Below are 25,731 nucleotides of genomic sequence, written 5' to 3'. Positions count from 1 at the left end.
TATTATTCCCTAAGGCTGCTGTAACACAGTACCAGAAATCGGGTGACTTAAAACAACAGAAACTTACTCTCCTACAGTTCTGGAGGCCAGAAGTCTGAAATCAAGGTGTTAGCAAGGCCATGCTCTCTCCAAAACTTCTAGGGGATAACCCTTCCTTACCTCCTATAGCTTCTGGTAGCCCCAGGCATTCCTTTGCTTGTGATAGCATAATTCCAATATCTGCCTCTGTCTTTGCATGGCTGTCTTCCCTGTATGTCAGCCTCTCTTCTCTTTTTATAAGGGCACCAGTCACACTGGATTAGAGCTCACACTAACAACTCCATATTAACAAGTTTACAACTACAGACCCTATTTCCAAATTAGGTCACATACACAGGTATTGAGTATTACAACTTGAAGATATCTTTTAGGGGCACATAATTCAAACCATAACAGATGTGATCATCAATTGCTGGGGCACCTTGCTCTTTATACTTTTCTAGCCAAAAAAACATCTATTCCTACTGTTTGATTTCCGATTTTAAACCTGTTCTTGGGCCATGCTAAAAGCCTATTTCCCATTTCACCAGTGATTTAACATTTAGTAACCTTTGGTAAAAAACTTTGTCAATGTCTTTTCTAAAACCTAAGTGGCTTATTTCATATACCCTATTGCCTTCATAAAAAAAGACTGTTAAGAATAATTGGTCAGGTATGATTTCTTCCATTGAAATGTTCCCTATCCCCTAGGAGATTATTTTACATAAATATTTGATAACTCTACTTGTTGATATGAGTTCTAAGAGCTTGTCCAATATTCAAAAAATATTTACTTAGCCTCCCCTACATAGCAAGCACTGTACAAGGCAGAGGAAATAGTAGTAAACATAATGAAAGTGCCTACCTTCTTAGAGCTACAGTTTGAGGAACAAGCAGGGATTATAGTAGAAGACAGATAATAAAAACATACACACATACATACATACATACCATAATCAAATGAGTTCATACATACCAAAGTACATATATTAGTATTTAATGCATGGAAATATTTAGAACTAACCTACCACAGAGTAAATTATTAGAACTAACCTACCACAGAGTAAATTCTAACCAACGAAAAAGTAATAATTGTAATAATAGTAGAAATGGTAAAGATACTAAAGTAAGTGCTTTGCAAGAAAAGGAAAAAGGAAATAGGATAAACAATGATGGCAGGGGTCAGATAGGGCCTATTACAGCTGAAGTAGTCAGAGATCTCTCAAAGAAGTATCATTTGACCTGAAATTATCAAAAGAACGCAGTCGGTCGTATGAAGATCTGGTATTTTAAGTATTAAAAAGAGATAAAACATAAAGGCCCAGAGATAAGAAGAAACAGCATACCCAAAGGACAGTAAGACTTCAATGGCTGGAATGTGATGGATGAGGACTAGTAGGAAATAATGAGGGGAAGTTGGCAGGGATGAGATCATGTAATTGAGTTCATGGTAGGGATTAGAATTTTATTCTAGTTATATAGGAATACCAATGGAGGGTCATAAGCAAGAGAAATATAAAATCTCATTTATACATTAAGATAACTCAAGTTATTATACAGAAAATAAAATTTACAAAGGGCAAGGGAACAAACAGGTAAACTGGCTGAGGTAGTTCAGACCTTAATTTATGGTGAATTTACTAGGATGATCACAATGGAAATGTTATCAAGAGGTCAGATTTGGAGTATATTTTGGAGGTAATATCAAGACAACTTGCTAACAGGATTTGGAAACAAGTGAACACAAGGGTGATTCCCAAGATTCTGACTTAAGCAATTGACAGAAAATACCCTTTACTAAGAAGACTGTGGGAATGGCAGATTTGAGGGTTTTGACAAGTTAAATTTAAGATTATCAGTGTAATTACTTTATTGTATGAAGTGATCAAAGACAATCTTTATAAATTAAGTTCACATTAAAAAAGTCTTATTCATGCAAATGAACTGTCATACCTTATGTATGACACCAGATATAGCAAACAATTTAAAATATTTATAACAAAAGCATTCTTTCTACATATTCAAAAACCAAGTTGCAGGGTGATAACTTTTGGTAGGTAGGATTAAAAAAGAAGGCCTTCACATATAAACTTTAAAACTATATGCATTTAATTTTATTTTTAAAACATAAGGTGATAAAATACCTCAATTTCAGAAATTTGTTTTTTCTGACACTGAGCTCCACCTGCTGGTAATTTCTTACCTTTAGGTATTACATAACTAAAAAGAACTAAAATATCTATGATAAGGGGACTGTAGTCTCCGAAACGAAAATACTAAAAACTCTACTTAGGAGGCATGAAGGAAACATTTTCCTTCTTTGTAGCTACCATTTATTGAACTTAGCTATATACCAGGCACTGTACTAAACATTTTTGCAAGCATTATTTCACGTAACTTTCAAGACAATTCTATGAGGTTTCTATGACTTGCCACTTTTAACCAGTAAGGAATCTTATCTCAGAGAGGTTATGTGATTTTTGCCTATGGTGATACATTAATAGCACAGAGGATTTGAACTGAAGTCCCTCTGATTACACATCTGTTGGCTTAGTAACCATGTAACACTGATTGTATAAAATAGAAACTTCATTGTCAAGAAGTTTCTATTTGAGTTTGAATCTGCCACACCAATTCTGATAAAGTTCCTTAATCTCTTCAAGCTTCAATGTTCTTGTCTGAAAGGTTGGAATAACTCCTTTGCAGGACTGTTTGCCAGTAGTAAATAAAGTATGTTATGTATCTAGCATACTGTTTAGCACACAGTAAAGAGTAATTAAGGATTAGTTCTTTTAGTAATTTTTGTTAAATGACACATTAAAATGACTTAAGATATGAGGCTTTATTGACAAATGTCAATGAATCAAATGAAGTATCTCTCAAAGAATCTTTTGGAAAATTTAAAATTTTCCATTTTAATAGCTACTAAATAAACTTGTTTAGAAAAACCCTTCCTCCAAAATAGAACATGTTTCATACAATAGCTAAATTTTCTGTACTTTTTACTCATCTCTAAAACCTATAGAAATATTGATCATCTATAAAGTCATAAAAAAATCTACAAAGTGAAATCAAGAATAACCAACTAGAATTAAAAGATCCAACTCTGATTTAAAAAAAAACAAGTAGAAATAGTAAGATATCAATGAGTAAAATGTAACATGAAAATTATAAGCAAAAGTTGAAGTTGAACATTGAAAATTACCCTTTAACCATCAGTAATATTTTTTAATCCTAAAAAGGGAAGCGATTTGAATAACTTGTGGGAGTTATAATTTCACGAATATAAACATTATTTTTAACACAGAAATTATCTAATTATTTAAAAATACAGCTTCAAAATTTTTGAAACTCAGCTAATTAACTAATAAACCCTACCAATTTTACAGATCTAGCCTCAAACAAGTATAGAATATCTGCAATCGAGAACTCTCCTCAGAATACAATTGAGAACTCCCCACAGAATACAATTATCCATCGCATATCCAAACTTTAGCTGAGAGAAATGACACTAAGAAAGGATTGTTAAAAACACACCCAGTCAAAGGCCAGGCGTGGTGGCTCACGCCTGTAATCCCAGCACTTTGGGAGGCCAAGGCGGGCAGATCATGAGGTCAGGAGATCGAGACCATACTGGCTAACACGGTGAAACCCCGTCTCTACTAAAAATACAAAAAAATTAGCTGGGCATGGTGGCAGGGGCCTGTAGTCCCAGCTACTCGGGAGGCTGAGGCAGGAGAACAGCGTGAACCTGGGAGGCGGAGCTTGCAGTGAGCAGAGATCGCGCCACTGCACTCCAGCCTGGGCGACAGAGCGAGACTCCGTCTCAAAAAAAAAAAAAAAAAAAACACACACACACACCCAGTCCACCACCCATTATTCTAAATCTAGATTATATTATTGGATAAAATCAGTTTAGAGACAGCTGCATTCTTAGGCCCACAAAGAACGATTTTGATGTCATGGCCTCCACTTTCACTGATGGATTCTAGATTCTGCAAGAGATGGTCTTATGAGTCTCATTCCTACATTAGCTTTAGTGATATTGTCAAGGGCACTGCCACTATAAAACTCAGAATTAAAGCCTCCAGTAAGAAATTCTATTAGGGCTCAATACAATGAAAAGCTTTGCTTCCCCTGCAATGTGACACGCTTTCTTTTATTTAAGAATGTTATATGACTTTATCTCCCTTTTCATTTTGGCCCTTGGAAAGCTTAGAGACAAAATAATAGCTCTAGGGTAGTAACTATACATACATCCTATGAACTATAGTCTTGATATCCTGTTACAACTTACATTGTTCGTGGTTGTCATTTTATTTTCTATTTATATTTTCCTGAATGTTGTTGTCATTAGCTACCTCAAATACTCTGGGGAGTAAGGCAGAAAATAAATAAATGAGTAAATAAACACAAGCATGTAAATCTTTTATAAAAAGCCCTGCAATGTGAGGTTTACTTATTCAAGGAGCTATAACAGTCTTATCTCTGAACAATTTAAAACAAAAGCCTGATTACCAAGAGTTGGTGACATCACGCTCCTTGGCATCTTCAGACTCCCAGACATGGTCATTCTACTGAGCTACCTTTCTTAGAGGTGATAAAGCTGAAGCTTAAAGCATCAGCGTTTTCATACTTCCTGTTAATCATTTGTTTGACTCTAAGGAAAATTAGAAGCAAACAAGAAGCTTCCCTTGTGTTCTTTGGATTTTAGTTATAATCCCAAGTCACATCATACACCTACTCAGCAAGAAATCAAAGCTGTCTCTGACTTTGGGAAATGGGAAAGAGGCAACATCCCCCAAAATCACCCAAGAAATAAGGAAGAGCAGACAAAGTTAAATTATTTCTACTTAAACTGACTTATCTGAAAAAAAGTTAAATTAGACTTTCATCTTCCTGTGGAAAACACAAGACCAGTGTTTCACTGGTCTAGTGTGACCAGTCCATGCTTGTTTTCCTCCCCATATACCAAATTATCTTAACTATTTACAATAATTACTCCATCACCTTAAAAGCATGGCCTATCTTAAAAATAGAAACAATGATGATGTAATTCCTCAGCACAATTTTAAAATTATAATGAGCAACCACTAAGTTAAAATGAGGCCTCTAAATCGTATGCTGTCATTACATGCTAGAAAGCACATAGGTATTAATTTCTGTTGAGTTAAACAGCTAGCAAAAAGTCAGAATCAACGTATCTACATATCATCTTTGTATCATAGTTCTTTGGAATAAAAGAAAGCCTCGTGGATTGTCATTATTATTTTATAAAGACTGGCAATGAAATTTTCTGATTAAATACATGTTTAATACACAAAGACAATTATCTGAATGAAAGATGATACAGAATACTGTATCATACTAGAAAATGCTAACTGATCAAAATATAGAATTCTATGTTCAATTAATTTGTATTAGATATAATACAGGAATTAAATCCTGGAAAATATGGTCAAATATAATATGAAATTGATGGCAGTTACCCAAAAAGTCTATATAATTCTATTATACACAAAGGGAGAACAAAAATGAATCTCGGTAAGAGTTTTCATGATTATTTGAATTTCATCTTATGCCATCAAACCCATGAGCAAACATGACAGAGTTATCTGGCAATTTTCTTTTCTTTTTTTTTTTTTTTTTTGAGATGGAGTCTCGCTCTGTCGCCCAGGCTGGAGTGCAGTGGCGCAATCTCGGCTCACTGCAAGCTCCGCCTCCCGGGTTCCCGCCACTCTCCTGCCTCAGCCTCCCCCAGTAGCTGGGACTACAGGCGCCCGCCACCACGCCCGGCTAATTTTTTGTATTTTTAGTAGAGACGGGTTTTCACCGTGGTCTCGATCTGCTGACCTCGTGATCCGCCCTCCTCGGCCTCCCAAAGTGCTGGGATTGCAATTTTCTTTTATAATAACACACCTATACTGGAGCCTAATAGCAAAGACTATGAATATTTTATAAGTAATAAAATTGGAAAAGGTTCACTATATCAAAAAATACAGCTGTCTGTAATAATTATATAATACTGCTAACATAAGCTATATCTAAATACCCACAACAATTAATAGATAATTGAAGTAACTATATATATAATGCAAGTCTATACTCATCCAGGCCCCTCCCGATCCAATGCTACAATTAATTACATTTCAGATTTCTGTTTGGCAGGGGGTGGAGGGGGTACCTAAATTATTAAGGTAAACATCTAAATTTCCCATTTCATTTTATCTTATTAAATACCTCCTAATAAAAACTTTTGGGAATCAACAATTTGGAATGAATCAAGTAAGTATAGATAAACAAATTTTCTAAAAATTTTATACTGGGCTCTTGATGTAAAACTTGAATCAAGTATAATAATGAATTTTCCTAAGTATCTGAACCACAAATTGTATCCATATATTAGACTTTATTAAACTATAAAGCAAGAGTTTTGACACCTTTAGGTAAGATTGGTTCAACAAATATTTTTATTTTAAATTCCAAATATTTTTAATTTGAGAATGCAAATATAATCAATGCCTTTTGTCTATGAATTCTTACCTTGTACAGCTCCAGTTTAAAAAAGAAACAGAGGAAAAGTTCTCAAGTCAGTAGTCAACAGAAATGGAAACCTGGAGACTAAACCAGGAGAGAAGAGGGAAGTGGGTCATATCATAGTACCCTGTATCAAGCAGAGGAGTATGGGAAAAGTGAAAGAAGAGGGAATGAAAAGCTTTTCTTACCTCAGACCCTCTTCTTCATCTCCTTTTTCCTACTCCCTTTTTGTTTGTCCTTTCATCTGCCTCTCATTTCTGTATTTTCTTTCTCTCCTGTTCTTTACCCTTCATCTTCCTCACCTTTTTTTACTGATCTTCTTCCTTCCCTCACCTGTTTCTTTTGCTACCTTTCTTCTGACATGTATCTCCTTTTCCCTCTTTCTTAATTCTTCCTTAATGGCCTTAGCAACAAAAAACTGGAAGAAAGAAGAGTTCCCATCAAAATTAAATTTTAATTAGGACAGAGTAATTTATCCCCTTGCCAAAAAAACAAAAGTCCTTTGTGGAATAAGAACAACGTTCAGGCTCCATAAAAACTGTGCCTTATTATAAAGAAACAAACAAGAGCCATTTAACTACCAGAGTTTCAGAAAGTAGCTGTTTGTTTTTTGTTTTTGTTTTGAGATGGAGTGTCAATTTTGATTGATGGGGCGATCTCGGCTCGTGCATCCTCCGCCTCCTGGGTTCAAGCGATTCTCCTGCCTCAGTGTCTCGAGTAACTGGGATTACAGGTGCCACCACCACGCCTGGCTAATTTTTATATTTTTAGTAGAGACGAGATTTTGCCACGTTGGCCAGGCTGGTCTCGAACTCCTGACCTCAGGTGATCCAACTGCCTTAGCCTCCCAAAGTGCTGGGATTACAGGCATGAGCCACTGGGCTAGGCCAAAAGTAGCTATTTGTTATGACTAAGGTTCTGGAGACTCTTAGGTTAACCAAATATCTCAAAAGACAACTAAAGCTTTTTCTTACCAACTGGATTCCATCTCTACCTAACCTTCTTAGTCCTCTGTTCACTGACTTCTGAAACCAGGTGTCTTTCATAATCCATATCCTACTTTACTTCAACTCCTTCCAAGTTACATGCCTAACCCATATCCTCCTTGTCCTTGCTAAACCCTGTAGACACCACCATTCCTGGCTATACTACAGAAAAGAAATGAGTTCTTCTTTCCAAAATTTCAAGAACTTTTCCCTAGCCTTCTCCTCTATTCTAAATTATTTTTTCCTATATACTTATCTTAACCTAAATTGCTTTTGAAAAGGGAAGAGCTAGGCTTACACAAATTTGTGAAATGGGCTAAAGTAATCTTCAGCAACTTTTCACCTTCCCTTCCAGCACTATGCCCCTCACTAGCCTGCCTATCAGAATAAAGACTACTTCAAAGTATCATTTCACATGCTCGTGCTGTCTACTTTCATGCTGATTTCACCGCTCCTGCATTCCCCAAGCCCCTGAATTGAGGTACATATTAACGTCTGATGATGCTTAAAATGCTACTTCTCCAACAGGCATTCAGAATTTAATAAGGATCTTTAAGACAAAAATCCTTTGCCCAATAGTCGTTACTTTTCAACCACAAGAGGTCTGAAGAATACAACACTTTGTTATCAAAAATAATAGCGAACTATAGTTTCTCAGTAAAAGAAAGAAGAAGAGTTACATAGTCCATAGAAGAAACCTAATAATAATGGTTAGAGAGTGGGTAACAGAGAAAAGTAAGTATGGCATATATAGTTTAAAAAGTTCCTTCTCCCAGATAATTCTGAAAAGATAGCCATAGAAAGCTCAACACACAAACTAACACACACACACACACACACACAGAGACAGATAGAGAGAGAGAAGTTAAGCATGCTTTCATTTTGGTCCTATGCTAAGTTAGAACAATTTTTTTCTAAATTTTTTCATTGAAGTACAAGGTGAATATAGCAAAGTTTACAAATCAAAAGTGTGCAGGTTATAAATTTTTGCAGATTGAAAAAGTCCCTGTAACCAGAACACAGATCAAGAAACAAGTCACTGTCTATACTCTAGAAGTGTCTTGTGTGGCCCCTTTCAGTCACTATACCCACCCTACCAAGGGGAACAACTATTCTAACTTCGAATGTCATTGATTACTTTTACCTTTTTTTGAGCTCCATATAAATGGAATCACAGAATATGTAACGTCTGGTGTCTTTTCACTTAGAATTATTTTTGTAAGATTCAGCCATACTGCTGTATGTAGTTGTAATCTGTTCATTTTCATTACTGCGGAGTATCCCATTGGGTAAGTATCCCACAATTTATGTATTCTACTGTTGATTGACATCTGGACAGTTTCTAGCTGGGGTCATTATAAATGGTGCTCCTGTGAATATTCTTGTACATGCCTTTTTGAGAGCATATGTATGTATTTCTATTGAGTACATATGTATGTATTTCTATTGAGTACATATCCAGGAGCAGATACACTGAGTCACAGGGTGTGCACATTTCCTTCTTTAGTAGACACTGCCCAATAGGCTTTCCAAAGTAGTGGTTGTGGCTAAGATATTTTAGAGGACATAGTTCATTCTGGCCCTGCTTAAATAACACAGCATGCCAGATTTCTACTTTGCCTATCTACAAATGATAGCTGTGTTAGTCAAGACTATCACTCTGCATCCTTTCCTTTCTATCAGAATTATGAGCTTATTACTTTATCACACAGATTCTAGATTAATTTACCCCTTATACATTAGCTGAGTGTTTTGTTTTTGTTTGGTATTTATATACAAGGAATATGTAGAGTGAGTCACACATTTAACTAAAAACTGCAACCTAAATGCTGATGGTTTCATTTCGCAACATCAAGCATATTCAAAAAAAATTTATTGAGTACCTACTCTTTGCCAGGTACTGTGTTAAGCAGTAAAAGTTTATATAGAAAATAATTATAAGAGATGCAGTAGGTATAATAATAGCATAAATGAAACCATTTGTGGATATTTACATTCTCAATACTCTCATCTACCTCTCAGACACTCCCTTTTGTTTACTGAGGTATTTGGCAAGTAGTTTAAGATTATTTTCTTTCCAGCTCAACACCCAACATTATCATAAATGATTCTTATACCCAAGGCCTCAAAGTTCCTTGGATGGCTTCATCTCCAAAAGTACTCATCTAGGCTCAACTTCAGTAACTCATTCTACCATTTGTAACTTGGAACTTACCAGTCAGAATTTCTTCACCTGTAAGATTTCAGACCACACTTGATAGCTACTTACTCCAACTACACTTGTTCATAACCGAATTGATACAACCAGCCCAGGTAATACCCCCAAATTTTTTTCCCAGGCCTTCAATCCTTCTATCTTCCTTTCTTGTTTTGCTCTTCTTTCATAGCGTCATGTCTGTGATTATAACCAGTATCCATTCAGATTAGTAAGAGTTCATAGGGCCACGCATAGTGGCTCACACCTGTAGTCAATCTCAGTACGTTAGAAGGTCGAGGCAGGTGGATCACCTGAGGTCAGAGTTCAAAACCAGCCTGGCCAACATGGCGAAACCCCGTCTCTACTAAAAATACAAAAATCAGCCAGGCTTGGTGGTGGGCACCTGTAATCCCAGCTACTTGAGAGGCTGAGGCATGAGAATCTCTTGATCCTGGGAGATAGAGGTTGCAGTGAGCCAAGATTGTGCCACTGCACTCCAGCCTGGGTGACAAGAGAGAGACTCTGTATCAAGAAAAAAACAAAAAAAGTCCATGGTAGGGGCCAGACAAGGTAAACCCTCTAGGCAGGTCACTTAATGAAATTTGTTGTTTAATCCTAAGCAAAAACAACAAATCTGGAGGCATCACATTACCTGACTTTAAATTATACTACAAGGCTATAGTAACTTGTATTAGTCCGTTTTCACACTGCTGATAAAGACACACCTGAGACTGGGTAATTTATAAAGAAAAAGAGGCTTTACTCACAGTTCCAAATGGCTGAGGAGGCCTCACAATCATGGTGGAAGGCAGAAGGCAAAAGGCACTTCTTACATGGCAGCAGACAAGACAGATGAGAGCCAAGCAAAAGAGGAAACCTTACAAAACCATCAGATCCTGTAAGAATTATTCACTATCACGAGAACAGTATGGGGGAAACTGCCCCCGTGATTCAATTATCTCCAACCAGGTACCTGCCACAACACGTGGGAATTATGGGAGCTACAATTCAAGATAAGATTTGGGTGGGGACACAGCCAAACCATATCATAACTAAAACTGCATGATACTTGTACAAATATAGACACAGATCAATGAAACAGAACAGAGAATCCAGAAATAAAGCCATCTACCTACAACCAACTGACCTTTGACAAAGTTGACAAAAATAAACAGTGAGGAAAGGCTACCCTATCCAATAAATGGTGCTCTGAAAATTGGCTAGCAATATGCAAAAGAATAAAACTAGACCCCTAAATCTCACCATATACAAAAATTAACTCGAGATGGATTAAAGACTCAAACATAAACCTGAAACTATAAAAATTCCAGAAGAAAACCTAAGAAACACTCTTCCAGACATTGGCCTACATGAAGAATTTATGACAACAACCCCAAAAGCAAATGCAACAAAAACAAACATAGATAAATGGGACTTAAACTAGAAAGTTTGTACACATCAAAATAAATAATCAACAGAACAAACACACAGTCTACAGAACAGGAGAAAATATTTGCAAGTTATGACTCTAACAAAGTGCTAATATCCAGAATCTATAGGAAACTGAAACAACACAAGAAAAAAATGAACAACTCCATTAAAAAGTGGGCAAAGGACATGAACACACATTTCTCAAAAGAAGAGATACACATGACCAAGAAATATATGAAAAAAAGCTCAACATCACTAATCATCAGAGAAATGCAAATTAAAACCACAATGAGATATCATTTTACGCCAGTCAGAATGGCTATTTTGAAAAAGTCAAAAAAACAACAGATGTTAGTGTGGATGTGGTGAAAAGCAAACGTTATGCACTGTTGGTGGGAATGTAAATTAGTTAAACTTCTATGGAAAACAATATGGAGAATTTTTCAAAGAACTAAAAATAGAACTACTACTATTTGACCCAGTAATCCCACTACTGGGTATCTACTCAAAAGAAAAAAAAATCATTATATCAAAAAGACACCTACACTCATATGTTTATTGTAATACTCTTCACAATAGCAAAGTCATGGCATCAACCTAAATATCCACCAATAGTTGATTGGATAAAGGAAATGCGGTATATATACACTATGGAATACTATGCAGCCATAAAAAATAATGAAATAATGTCCTTTGCAGCAACTAGATGGAGCTGGAGGCCATGATCCATCATCCTAAGTGAAAAAACTCAGAAATAGAAAATCAAATACCATATGTTCTCACCTATAAGCAGGAGCTAAATAATGGGTATATTGGACATAAAGCTGAAAATAATAGACACTGGGGACTCCTAAAGGGCAAAGTGGGAGGAGTGGAGGGGGTTGAAAATTACCTATGTGGTACAATGTTCACTATTTGGGTGATGGGTATACTAGAAGCCCAAACCCCACCATTGTACAATATATTCATGTAACAAACCTGCATATATACCTCCTGAATCTAAAATGAAATTAAATTTTTAAACAAACCTTTTTTTAAAAAAAAAAGTAAAAGCCTCCCAAAGAATAGAGAAATTATGCTAAGTGTGGTCAAGAAATTTGGTGTTTCGCCTGGAAGTCATAAAAAGCCATTGTATCCATTCTTGTTGGGACCACTGTAACCAGACTGGCTGATGTGAAATTTTAAAAGACAACTTTGGCTAGAGTAGAGAACAGGTTGGAAGGAAGCCACTGTAGATGATGACAGACAAGTTTAATAGTTCATTATTTTCTAATTGCATTTCTTAATCATTATTTTCATTACCAGTGGGTTGAAAAGTTTTTAAATATTCTTACGAAAATTTATATTTAATCTATTATGAATATCTTATTCATAATCTTTGTCCATTTTTAATTGGTGCATTACTTTTTTCTAAACCAATCTGGATGATCTACTTGTATATTTACAAACATTTATACTTTGTCACAACAGCAGCACATATTATTCCCAGTTTTTATCCTGCATTTTAATTCAGTTTATTTTCTAACATAGGAAAATGCTCACTAATATTTTCTTCTAGTAGTTTTGTGGCTTTTTAAAAATATTTGAGTACTTAATACATCTGAAATTTCCTCTTTATGTAGCACAAGTTTGAAATAAAAATTGATATTTATCCAACATAAAAAGTTTTGTTTTCCTCAAAATATTATTTTATTAATATATGTGATATAAGTATATATATGATACATATATAAATACATACACATTGGAGTTTACTTCAGCAAAGTATTCTTCTCTATTAGTCTCTCCAAAGATTGTTTCTTAACTATGTGGTACCCTTCTAGCTGTTCAAATGTTTTTTTTCTAACATCACCGGTATGACAGCATTAATTCAAGTTTCAAAAAGAAGGCAGATTTAAACATCTGAATTTGTTTATATTCTTCTTACAGTCCTCTAACAACATATACCACATAGTTAAATATAGAACAGATGTGTAACTGATACTTTTTGAATGAGTTGTTTCTCCTTCCAAGGAACAAATGATTTTTTTACACAACCTTGAGAATTTTCAAGAAAACTTAGCCTCTACTCTCAAAGATCTCTAGATACATTGTGATAGAGAAAACCTCTCCTTAGTTTCAGATCACATCCTTCATCTGTGATTTGCGAAGTAAACCGATGATTTAAAAAATTAACAGTGGATTCTTAAGCTTTTAAGTATGTATAATGAGAAACAACTTTCTGCATAATACTATAATAAAAAAATCGGATTTAAAATTCATCTGGTACCAAATGAAGCAATAAATCACAACATTCACATATTCTCTTTATAAAAACTTTCAATTAAAGAAATCAATGTCATAAAATAATTATCAAAATTCAAGACACAAGATTTTGGAGATAAAAACATATAAATCCTTCACTACATACATTGTCAAAAATCTACCCACAATTAAGCCGCCAGATAGAACATCTTCAAATAATAATTGTTTTGTTTGTTTTCTAAGACAGGGTCTGCTTCTGTTGCCCAGGCCGGAGAACAGTGGTGTTATCTTGGCTCACTACCTCTGCGTCCTGGGCTCAAGCCATCCTCCCACCTTAGTCTCCTGAGGACTACAGGCACGTGCCACCACACCCAGCTAATTTTTTATTTTTTTGTAGATACAGGGTTTCTCCATGTTGCCCAGGCTAGTCTAGAACCCCTGAGCTCAAGCAATCCACCCACCTTGGCCTCCGAAAGTACAGAGATTACAGGCTTGAGCCAGCCACCACACCTGGCCTTCAAATATAATTTTTTTTTTTTTTTTTTTGAGACAGAATCTCACTCAGTTGCCCAGGCTAGAGTGCAATGGCGCGATCTCCACTCACTGCAAGCTCCACCCGCCGGGTTCACAGCATTCTCCTGCCTCAGCAAATACAAATTTTAAAACAAACACTATACAGTTTAATAGAGAGATTAGCAACCAAATTGTATACGTTAGAATGACTTTTTTCAGGTTGAAGAAAATTAAATTATTTTTAAAAATCGTAACAAAATGACTTGAACATGTTATGTGATGGTTTATATGCCAAGTAATTACTTTTGACTGATTTATTAATATTTTCTAATGAACACCCAAAAACTATTGTATAGGCAGGAAACAAGAACTATTAATCTATGAATAGAAATTTCTTTAGCAATTTCATTCCTAAGTTATTATTTCGTTATAGCAATGTAAAGAAAGAAAAAAGGTTTTTAAAAATTGTTTTAACAGTTATTACAGCAAATTAGCCATGCATTTAAATATCTTTTATTCCTTTTTCAGGTAATTAAATTTCTCTTCAGTTTCTCAAATAATATATCTGCATTAAGCTATATCATCATAGTCCAAAGTCTTTGTTTTTTAATTAACACAAAATGAATGCCAGGTAATACTACCTCTACCAGGTAAACAGTTAATCTAAAAAAGAAAATCAAAGGAAGAAAATCTAACTGGTATATAAATAATAATGAAATTGTTCTCAATAAACTAAAATGTTTTACTACATTTAACCTTTTCTGCACGAACTTGCTTAAATCACTTAACTTTCTCTCTGCTTTCATTTTTTGTCTTTATCTGGAGTGGTATTCCAGTATTCCCAATTTTTCTCGAAAATGTACATTTGGGTGTCAATCAATTGATGTCTAAATCATGACAAAAGAAAAAAAAATCCACTGATACCTGAATACAAAGAAAAGAAAACAAACTGAAGACTGAGTGTTAAATACTGAAGCCTAAGGAATATTAATGATCAATTTCATCAGAGTACTTAGTTCTATCTGACGTTTTCTTGTTAATCATTTGTTTATTGCAATTTTCTGCTTGCTGAATGTAGATCTAAGAATGCAGAGACTCTGTCTACTACTCCAGGTTCTCTACATCCATGGCACATAATAGATACTTACAGAAGTTGGTTCACAGTGGCCAGGCACAGGGGCTCACTCCTATAAACCCAGCACTTTGGGAAGCCGAGGCGGGTGGATCCCAAGTCAGGAGTTCAAGACCAGCCTGGCCAAGATGATAAAAGCCCGTCTCTACCAAAAATACAAAAAAATTAGCTGGGTGTGGTGGCGGCACCTGTAATCCCAGCTATTCGGAAGGCTGAGCCCAAGAAATGCTTGAACCCAGGAGGTAGAGGTTTCAGTGAACCGCGACTGCGCCACTGCACTCCAGCCTGAGCGACAGAGTGAGACTCCATCTCAAAAAAAAAAAAAAAGAAGTTGGTTAATTGTGTTTAGTGAGAAGGCAGAGGAGGGAGAGAAAGGTGGAAGAGACAAAAGAAGAGGGAAAAAGGAAATGGAGAAAAATGGGAAAGAAAAGGAACAAAAACCAAATGTGCATTAAGCACCTTCCTAATTGTATCTGGGCTGTATATTGTTTTTACATTCATTCATAAATTCATCCAACAATCCTATGAAGTGTATATTATTAATTAGATTTTACTGATGAAGATATTGTAGTTTAGTGGGTGAAAATCCACCCAAAGGCAATTAAACCCAGGATAATTTGACTCCAATTCCCAAAATTTTTTCCACCCTACCCCACTGTTAGAAAGATAGCTTTTGAACAATACTGAGAGAAAGGGACCAAAGGAAATGGAAAAAACAAGTTTCAACTGGTAGAATGAATAAAATCATGATATTACATAAGATGGCAGAAAGGAGAATTGTTAAAAGGAAGCAATATGAATATCAAAAGCTGTTAATGATTTTCCATAACAGCAAATTTAAACACATATATATACATATTATTTTAGTAATGAATAATCTTAAGATATAATTGTACTTAGGGATTTTTTTCTTTCATTCAAATTAAACTGTAAAAGAAAAGTAACATTACAAGAGTGGGATTACGTGCTATTTTTTATAAAAATTGCATCATGTAAAAATTTAAACACAAACTTTAATAATGTATGAGAAAGGAAAAAAGCAGACTTTTAATAAACTAGTAACACTAAAAATATTTGAAAAATTAGCTGATCAACTCTAATAATGTCGTAAAAGGGCTATTATAAAGGTAATGCATAAGTCATAAGTTAATTACATGACAGTTTTTTAAAAAATGTTTTCCAATCTATTGTGGCTAAAAGACAACAATATTTCAAGTACAGGGAAGAGTAGACCCCAAACATGCTTACCTATCACCTAAAAATTAATAGTTTGCATTTTTAAAAGGAAGGATTTATGCTTAATGAAAAAATAATACCAAGAACAGGGAAAAAAGACCAGCAAAAAAGTAAGCACACACATTAACTTGCTTCTGTGATGTTTAATCAAATAATCAAATATTAGACAATACTAGTTTACTAAGTGACAAGCACTGTTCTGCATGCTTTAAATGTATAAACTTAACTATTCCTGCAACAAACCCAAGAGTGGGTAACACAGTAATCTCATTTTACACATTGGGAAATGGGGACAGAAAAAGTCCCATAACTTGGCTTACACACTGCACTTAATTAAGTGGTGGGGCAAAGATTCAAACCCAAGAAGTCTGGCTCTATAGCTGGGGCTCTCCCTAGAGCAAAGATTCTATCACAACCACTCATTACTCATTATCTCTGTAACTATTACAGATTTTTTCACCCTGTTAGAATACCATTGCCACAATTACTTATTAATAAAGTGGGAAATATTTGATGAAAACAATTTTAACATTTAAGCCATTTTAAAAATTGAGTTACATCAATTTTAACCCGCTTTTGAAATTCTGTACCTATTCATTTCATCTATAAACATTTACTGAGTATACATATAGGTACTGCTAAACACAACTTTAAAAAATGTTTTAATGTATAAATACACACAAGTAAAAATTCAGCCAACTTTCAATTAATTATTAAATCAATTACTTGTGCTCCATCTCTCCAACCAAATCCTGTAACAGCTTCTAAATCTTTTTGACCCACCTTTCCCACAAAACCCCATTACATAATAATCCTGTGGTAAGTAATCATTAAGCACTGTTGAATCCCAAGTGACTGAATAAATAAATCTGAGGAATTCTTTTTATTTGCATTAATCATAGTAGATATTTAATTCTTACCTAACTTTATCTTCTCTCTCTTTTTTTATATCCTTCTAGGGCTAGTTCACCCCTGGCCAGTTAGTTTATGCCAAGAAATTAAGAAATTCATAATTTAAAAGATAAGTTTGAAATATATATGTATAGTTCTTTCCAAAACCAAATGGAAAATCTAATTTTTATTTACTCCATTTTGGCGTATATATCAACTTCATATGAATATGAACACAGATAACAGTTAAAATATAAGCTAAAAAACACTTTGAAAGTTTAAGCATTGTTTTTTCTCTCCTGATACTGCAGATACTGTGGCCTAATGAAAAAGAGTGTTTCTGGCATCATCCATTGGCTAACGTGATGTGAAATGACTTCATTTATATGAGCCAAAGAAAAACGGCTATTGATCAATGGAATCTTGACCTGAATCATTTGGAAAATGATTATAATCATAATCACCTCCTAGCTTACCTGTTTTATAGGTTAGAAATTTATATATGAAATTTATATACAGTATAACATACAACTGTAAATACACTTTAGGTGTCAGATCCATACAAGAATTTAATAATAGTAATGGTTTATTAAGACACTGAAGTTCAGCATGGTAAAATTCATGCCACAGAAAAGCTGGAAGCAAAAATTTACTAATCTACAAAACTGAAGTATTAATGTTATAATTAATATCTATAACTGACATTGTTCTCAGATTCAGAAACTTTTCAACTATTTTGACAGTAAAATCTAAACCTATATAAGCTGAACAAAACCTAAAATATATCTTACACATAAACTACACACAATAATAAGGATTTTCACTGAAGATGTTTTTACAACAAAAAGTTGAAAACCATGTAAAAATGTCACTCCCTCACTCAGAATACTCAACGATTTCTAATTTCGCTATGAATTAGCACTGAAGTCCTACACGGGTCTGTATGACTTTACGATCTAACTGCCTATTACTTCTCAGACCCTATCTCCTATCTCTCTTCAGCTACACTGGCTTCCCTTTGGTTCCTCCTTTCATCTGCTCTTCCCACTGCCTAAAATATTTTCACCCCAAGTAGTCTCATTTGCTGTCTCAGTTCTTCCAGATATCTGCACAAATGCCACTTTATCAAGGAATCCTTCCTTAACCACACTATGCATAAAAATAACTCCTAGCACTCATTGCCTTATTGCCCCCAATCTTGCTTTTTTTTCAAAAGAATTTACCACCACATGACATACTATGTATTTATTTATTATTGACTGCCTCCTCCAATTAGAGTAAAAGGTCCATAACAGTGAAAACAAATTCTATTTTGTTCACTACTGTATCCCCAAAACCTAAAATGATACCTGACACCAGACATTCAATAAATATTTGCTTTTTGAATGAATAAATGAAAAAAAACTGAAGTAACTGTACATTCACTATTATAAAATTATACCTAAGATGCATTAAGTAAAAAAGCAAGATAGAGAACACTACTGTTGTATGCTCTAACATTTGTGTAAAAAGAACAGGAGGCATATCATTTACACTTGTGCTTTTATTTGCATACAACACTTCTGGAAGATTACCTCTAAGGAAGAGAACTGGGACTCTAAGAAAGGACACTTAGACCCATGTACATGTGCACGTACTACCTATCCAAAGAAATTAAGGTTTTTCCTTTACGAATAAGAAATATGTAAAATAATTCTACAGAAAATCTATAATTCATACTTAAGAACTCAGTGAATATCAATTAATTTACCTGTAAACTAAGGTACATTTTTGGAAAAACTGAAATAGAAGCTGATGTTTTTCTACTGGATTTTATAATACATAAAATATGTTTATACACATTATCTCATTTCAGTGTCACAGAAATCCTGTAAGGCAAAAAAGGTATATATTCATTTCCTCCCTCTATGGAAAAGAAAATTCAGAAAGGTTAAGGAATCTTAACCACGTCTGGCTAATCTTTGTATTTTCAGTAGAGACAGGGTTTCACCATGTTGGTCAGGCTGGTCTCGAACTCCTGACCTCAAGTGATCCACGGGCCTCAGCCTCCCAAAGTGCTGGGACTACAGGCACAAACCACCACGCCTGGCCTGACAATTTTTAGCCAACAAATTAAACGTGATGTTGGTTGAAAACATAACAAAATAGGATTTTACTGATACTGCTGCTCAATTAAGCAAAACTAAGTAACGTGCAGAGAAGAAAAATCTATGTTGTGTGTTGCTCTAGCAAAAGGGCTTAAACAAAATTTGCAATTTCAGAAACAAAGGCAATTATCATACAGACTAGCTAATTACATTAATAAAGTAGAAATTCATTTTATGGTGCCATCAATTCTAGATATATCTGACATACAAGGGAGATTCTTTCAACAAAAATTATTGTATGTTTTGTCCAAAGCATATATTGTCATAAAGTAAAATAACCAGATTACTCTGAAGTGAAAACAAAGTCCAATTATTTAATTCAGCATATACTGATTGAATATTTATTATATTCTTACAACCAGATAACTAAAAAAAGAATGAAGAACATGTCTCTTAATAAATAAATAAATATAATAAGAAAGTCAGCAGCTGATGTTTACTTGCAGATTAGAAAATTTTGATATTCTCGTCACTATGAGTCAATAGAGTTCACCCTCCTAATTTGCCCCAGAAGGCAGATTCTTCTACCCCAAAGAGCTAGAATTGAAGTATTATATAAAATAATCCTTAAATTCAAGAACACATAGGCAATTCAAAATGTCTTCAGAATTATTAAACATTTAATCTGTCATTATCCCAATTCAATAAGAAAGAATTTATCTTCTAACTAAGCATTTCCCAAAGTATGCTCCATTACACTATGGTCCCCCCAGGAGGCTCCTTGAAAGGGAATTGGGACAATATTTTCAGAAACACTGCATCCCATATACTATTTCCCCTCTTGGACATTTAATATTAAAGGCTTAGAAAGTTCCTGCAGTCAATATTACTGTTTCTTTTGGCTTCACCCAACGTGACTCAAATTCTGCAACTCACTTCTTAACATGGTACACTTCTTAACATCCCACAAACTAATGGGAAATACACAGAGAAAATAAAGAAGTTATCTAATCTCACAAATCAAATCAATACAACAAAACTCAGACTAGTACTACTGCCAGCCTAGCAAAATAAATATGACTAACACTGCTAGGAAAACCTTCCATAAATTATCATTGTACTTCTCCTTTTGTAATTACAATGGTCTCAAAGATATTATCTCTAAATGCTCTAAAAATGTGTATTCTTATAGCCCATTTTTTCCTCTTTAATAGAGTACTGCCAAAGTTCAAATGAATTTATTCCCCTCCAGTAGTCTATAAGCTTGATGGTATAACAGAAAAGACTAATCTTTCCAATGTTATCCTAAGCCTTAGAAACACTCTGTTAAGTTCAGAGAAGTAGAGTGAATCTTTGCAAATAAGGTAAAACAGTGATTTATGGTTTTTAAAGGTTACTCTACTAATAGGCCAAAATTATTTTTATTTTATTTTGAGACTGGCTCTCACTCTGTCACCCAGGCTGGAGTGCGGTGGCACAATCGTGGCACACTGCAGCCTCAAACTACACAGCTTAAACAATCCTCCTACCTCAATCTCCTGAGTATTTAGCATTACAGGCACGTGCCACCACACCCAACTAATTTTTATATATTTGTAGAGACAAGGTTTCACCATGTTGCCCAGGCTGGTCTCAAACTCCTGAACTCAGGCAGTAAACCCACCTCAGCCTCCCAAAGTGCTGGCATTACAGGTGTGAGCCACCATGTCCAGTCTACCATAATTATTTTTTTAATAATATTAAAGTTTATAAAATGGCAGAGTTTTATTGCTGTGGTAGACACAAAGCTATTATTATTTATTATATTCCCTTACAGGTGTGTCATTGAAGATGCTTCACTTTTATTTCTGATTCTGCTTACTGTCACTGGCTAGAGGAAATTCCAAAATTTTAAGATTCTATTATCTAACCTATTATGCCATAATCACCTGATTTAACAACCTATCTCCTCAAAGCACTTTTCCTAACACTCCATTCCTCTCTTGATGGCCTCTGTCTTTATTACCCAGCTTTAATTCTTTAATCACCATAATCACTTTCTTATATGCATCTTCCCTCCTCTTCCCCTCTCTTACTTAATTCGTCATACTTATCTAGCATAACCACAGCTTTCCTCATTAGTATAGTTGTGAAGGAAAAAAAAAGAAAGAAATTCATTTTTCACACTTCTGGGAAGTCCAAGATCAAGGTGCTAGCAGACTTGGCCTCTGAAAAGAGCCCAATCTCCAATTCCAAGATGGACCATTGAAGACTGCATCCTCCAAAAGGAAAGAATCCTTTGGTTTCACATGGTGGGGGTGGGGAGGTGGGCAAAGGGGTAAAGGGGAGCCGAACTCCCTCTTTTATAAAGACATTAATTACATCCATAAGGGTGAAGCCCTCCTGACCTAATCACCTCTCAAAGGTCCCACCTCTTAACACTCTTAGAATGGCAATTAAATTTCCACATGAGTTTTGGAGAGAACAAATGTTCAAACTATAACAATGAGCTTTAACTCTCATTGACTCATAGAGCTAAAATAAACATCAATACTTCTAAGAACTTGACTATACAACCCCAACCCTGATTAGACATTTGATCATTTGGAACCTTTATAAGAATACCCAATGCATGGCACATTTCAATGGTACAGTTCCTTAAAGCACTCTTCCACAGAAGCATTCACCACCGAAGAGTCGGTATTATCAGTAACACTGCCATTAACTAAGATCATGGAACATAATTTATTGTCTCTCCTGCTCTCAAATAATATTTACACAAATTTTCACAATTTTCCATGATACAACAGTTTAATTTTGAGTTCTTCCATTTCTTCCAATATTCAAATAAGTCTCTTATTGAATTGTATACCATTTATGACAATGGAATTTATAAACAGAAAATACCAATAGAACTGCTTATGTGAATTCCAGGTTTTTCTTGTAACACTATTCAAAAAGCAATGCTTAAACAGTCATTTGGGGACAAAATCATCTAAAGCTTTGATTGTTTTCTTTTCCAAGTAAACTGAAAAGTAATATTCTAATTATTAATTGAAAAACTGAATTACACAAAGGCTTCACTGATACATGTAGACGTATTCTTAAGTTTTAGGAATTGGGCATTGTAAACATTTCTAATTGTTCTGAAAAAATGCTGTAAAATCTCATTAATTGGCATTAATTTGTAAGAATGCCCTGTCTTATTTGTAAAATATTAATTTACTGCTTTAAACTACATATATTATGGTATTCTTTTACAAAAAAATCCTTAATGACTAAAAGCATTGCTTCAGCAAATAGGTAAGATCTAATTTATAATTAGTATTTCAACAATTTAAAATAAATTTGATAATATGAAATATGCAGCACCATCTTGTAAAAATACATAAAGTATTATCACCATTGAATAAATGGACACGACAGCAGAGCTTGAAGGTGCCGGAAGGCAATTCATTCTCTTAAACTACACTATACACTACCTCAGAAACATTATTTATTCATTAGTTAAACAAAACTTTTCTTCAATGATTATGAAATATTAAACTCCAGATGATCACAATTTTTTTTTTTTTTTTTTTTTGAAATGGAGTCTTGCCCTGTCACCAGGCTGGAGTGCAGTGGCACGATCTCGGCTCACTGCAACCTCCACCTCCTGGGCTCAAATGATTCTCCCACCTCAGCCTCCTGAGTAGCTGGGATTACAGGCACACACCACCACACCCAGCTAATTTTTTTTTTGTATTTTAGTAGAGACGGGGTTTCACCATGTTGGCCAGGACGGTCTCGATCTCCTGACCTTGTGATCCACCCACCTCAGCCTCCCAAGGTGCTGGGATTACAGGCATGAGCCACGGCGCCCAGCCAACCCTTTAAATAACCAATCCCACAACCTCATGGTAACAGGGAAATATTATAAACCACACTCAGTGAACAAAAGATTTACTAGACAAGATATTCAAAAGCCAAACAAAAGGAAAACATTTCAAAAGTTCCTTTGAAAGAACACATATGCCAGATACTTATCAAGAATCATGAAGCAAGAAAGGCAATTTAATAGGGTGCTTGGTACATGTGCTGAGATCCTTATAGCTAGGACAGTGAAGGAGAGCAAGGATTCATAATTCACAATTCACAAAGTGATGTGTAGATTAATATGGCTCAATATTACCAACAACAACAATAGTTTAATTTTAATATTTAACAGTAATAGTAATAACCACAATTGTTTAAATACTTCATATTCATTTCTACATTTACCGTATTCTCAGATACGGTCTTTTTTTTTGCCTATGGAGACATACGAATCCACTTAAATCATACTATTTAGAACCACATAAAGTAAAAATTACTAAAATATCAGCTATAGCATAATTATAATAGTTCTATAAGTTACCCACAGGAAATGACAAGGATATAGCTCAGACTTTTTTAACCTTGGCACTTTTGACATTTTAGCCTGGATAATTTTGTGCTGGGAGTGTGAAGGGAGGGGCTGTTCTGTGCATTCTAAGAGGTTTACCAGCATCACCAATCTCTACCCACTAGATTTCGTTGTGACAATCACAGTGTCTGGAGATACTACCAAATGTCCCAGGTATGTGTGTGGGGGCGGGGGGGTGGGTGTCACGGGTGGGGAATGACCGCTTGGTGACAGCCACCAACATACGTATACAGATAGATAGATCAATAGACAGATAATAGAAAAAGGAAAGAGAAAGAAAGAGGGAGAAAAGAGGAAGAGAGAAAGAGAAAGAAAAAGAGGAAGGAAGGAAGGAAGGAAGGAAGGAAGGAAGGAAGGAAGGAAGGAAGGAAGGAAGGAGAGGGGAAGGGAGGGAAAGGAGGGAAGAAGGAGAAAGAGGAAAGAGGAAGGAAAGGAAAGGAGAGGAGAATAGAGAAGAAAGAGGAGAGAGGGGAGGAAAGAAGAGAAGAAAGAGGAGCGGAGAGGAAAGGAAAGAAGAAGAGAAGAAAGACTTTATACTAGGCATTCTTAAACAGTTAATAAAACTATGAAATAAAGTTGAATTTCAAGTTGGTGAATTTGAATGTATTTATTGTAGTTCAAGGATCACATTTATGAGCAGAAAAAAACTTAAACTAAATCAATATTTTGTATTTTAAAAGCAATAAATACACCAGCAATCTCAGATAAATAAGATTCTACTTAAGAAGAAAAAAATTAATAAATAGCTTTCTTCTTATTGCTGACTTCTCTCTTAAGAATAAGACCCTACCTTCCTGCTGTCTCCCAGGAATAAAAACAACTGCAGTCTTTCCTTTCAGTTTTGAAGGCAAGAGAAGAACTTTTTCCTCTGACTCTACAGGTGGTTCCTGAAAGTGCTCTCCAGGTGACCTGAGGTGACTGACAAGTCTATTTTGCATTTACAAACAAGTTTAATAGGACCTGCATATTAACAAGAGTAATAATTTGTTATAGCAAATTGGAATAATTTTTGTATTCACTTATTACCTAGACACTACTCTTCCAAGTTTCTCATTGGATTATTCTTTAGCTTACCATAGATGTAACTGATCGTGCATCTTCTTCATAATTTACTACTGGAGGTGGCTCTTTCCCATCATTTTCTTGCACTTTTTGCTCTAGTAATTCCTTCTGTGCTGAAAACTTTGCTTCAGTGCATCTCAGCTGCTGGACTGACTGTTTCAGTTCTTCAAGTGCCTGCTTTTGGCTTAGCAGAAGCACAATACTAAAAGAGAATAAATTAAATATAAATGATTTCAACTTCATTAAGAAGACATTAAGGAAACCTCATATATGTAAATTATGCTTTTCTTTGATTTCATTTTTATAAGAGCTCTTTAGAATCATAAAACATATGAAACTAAGCAGATTTTAAGTTATCACAGTATTTATTACATGCTAGCATTAACAAAATACAATGAAGTGTTTGGAGTCAAATCCAAATTCAAGATGCTTTCAAATATATTATGATCTATGGCATTCATTTTATTTTAGCTAAACCATATACCTCACAGAGTAGACACTTAGGTCCAGAGGTGTAGGGCCTAGAATGAATTAAAATAACGAAGCAGAATCTTCAATTTACTTTAAGTATCAAAGGCAATATAGCTAGGGTCAGATCTGTGCCTAGGGTAAAATAAATAAAATCAAGGTGACAGTCTGGACACCAAGCTTGTGTATATGTTGTGAGGGATGTGTGTCTGGAGGCAAGTGAAACTACTATGACAAGGACTAAGGGCTAAGATGTAATTGGGGGAATGTGTAAAACAACAGTCCCCAAATCTTTCCAATGTCTCCAATATAAACACAGTAGACTTTCTCAACCCTCCTTTAGAGTACAAGGCCACAGGTTGTCTTACTGTGACTTTTTAACCCTTGGAGGCTGCCTTCAATGGGAATTTCAAACTAATTCACCCACATTGAAGCCACAGGTCAACAGGTAGTGGTGGTAGGTACTTCTGGAAATAGCCCACACTATATATTACAATAATTTCCAA

At 35.0% G+C, this 25,731-nt stretch overlaps 1 protein-coding gene across 2 annotated transcripts in view; it reads right to left on the bottom strand.

Annotated features, from left to right (window-relative positions):
• FER (FER tyrosine kinase) overlaps positions 1–25,731 on the bottom strand; it is a 452,653-nt gene that overhangs the window by 280,390 nt on the left and 146,532 nt on the right. Inside the window, exons 10-11 of one of the 2 annotated variants that reach the window (XM_030817480.1) lie at positions 24,770–24,959; positions 24,174–24,655 (exon numbers count right to left, since the gene is read on the bottom strand). In XM_030817480.1, coding sequence (XP_030673340.1) covers positions 24,623–24,655; positions 24,770–24,959 — 223 coding nt within the window. In that variant the 3' untranslated portion in view covers positions 24,174–24,622. Of the gene's footprint in view, positions 1–24,173; positions 24,656–24,769; positions 24,960–25,731 lie in introns of those variants that run through there. The other variant, XM_030817473.1, reaches the window with a different exon arrangement.

This window comes from Nomascus leucogenys, chromosome 2 (assembly GCF_006542625.1).
Source record: "Nomascus leucogenys isolate Asia chromosome 2, Asia_NLE_v1, whole genome shotgun sequence".
NCBI lineage: Eukaryota > Metazoa > Chordata > Mammalia > Primates > Hylobatidae > Nomascus > Nomascus leucogenys.
The sequence above is the reverse complement of the archived record's forward strand: the minus strand, read 5'-3'. Positions and strand labels throughout refer to the sequence as shown.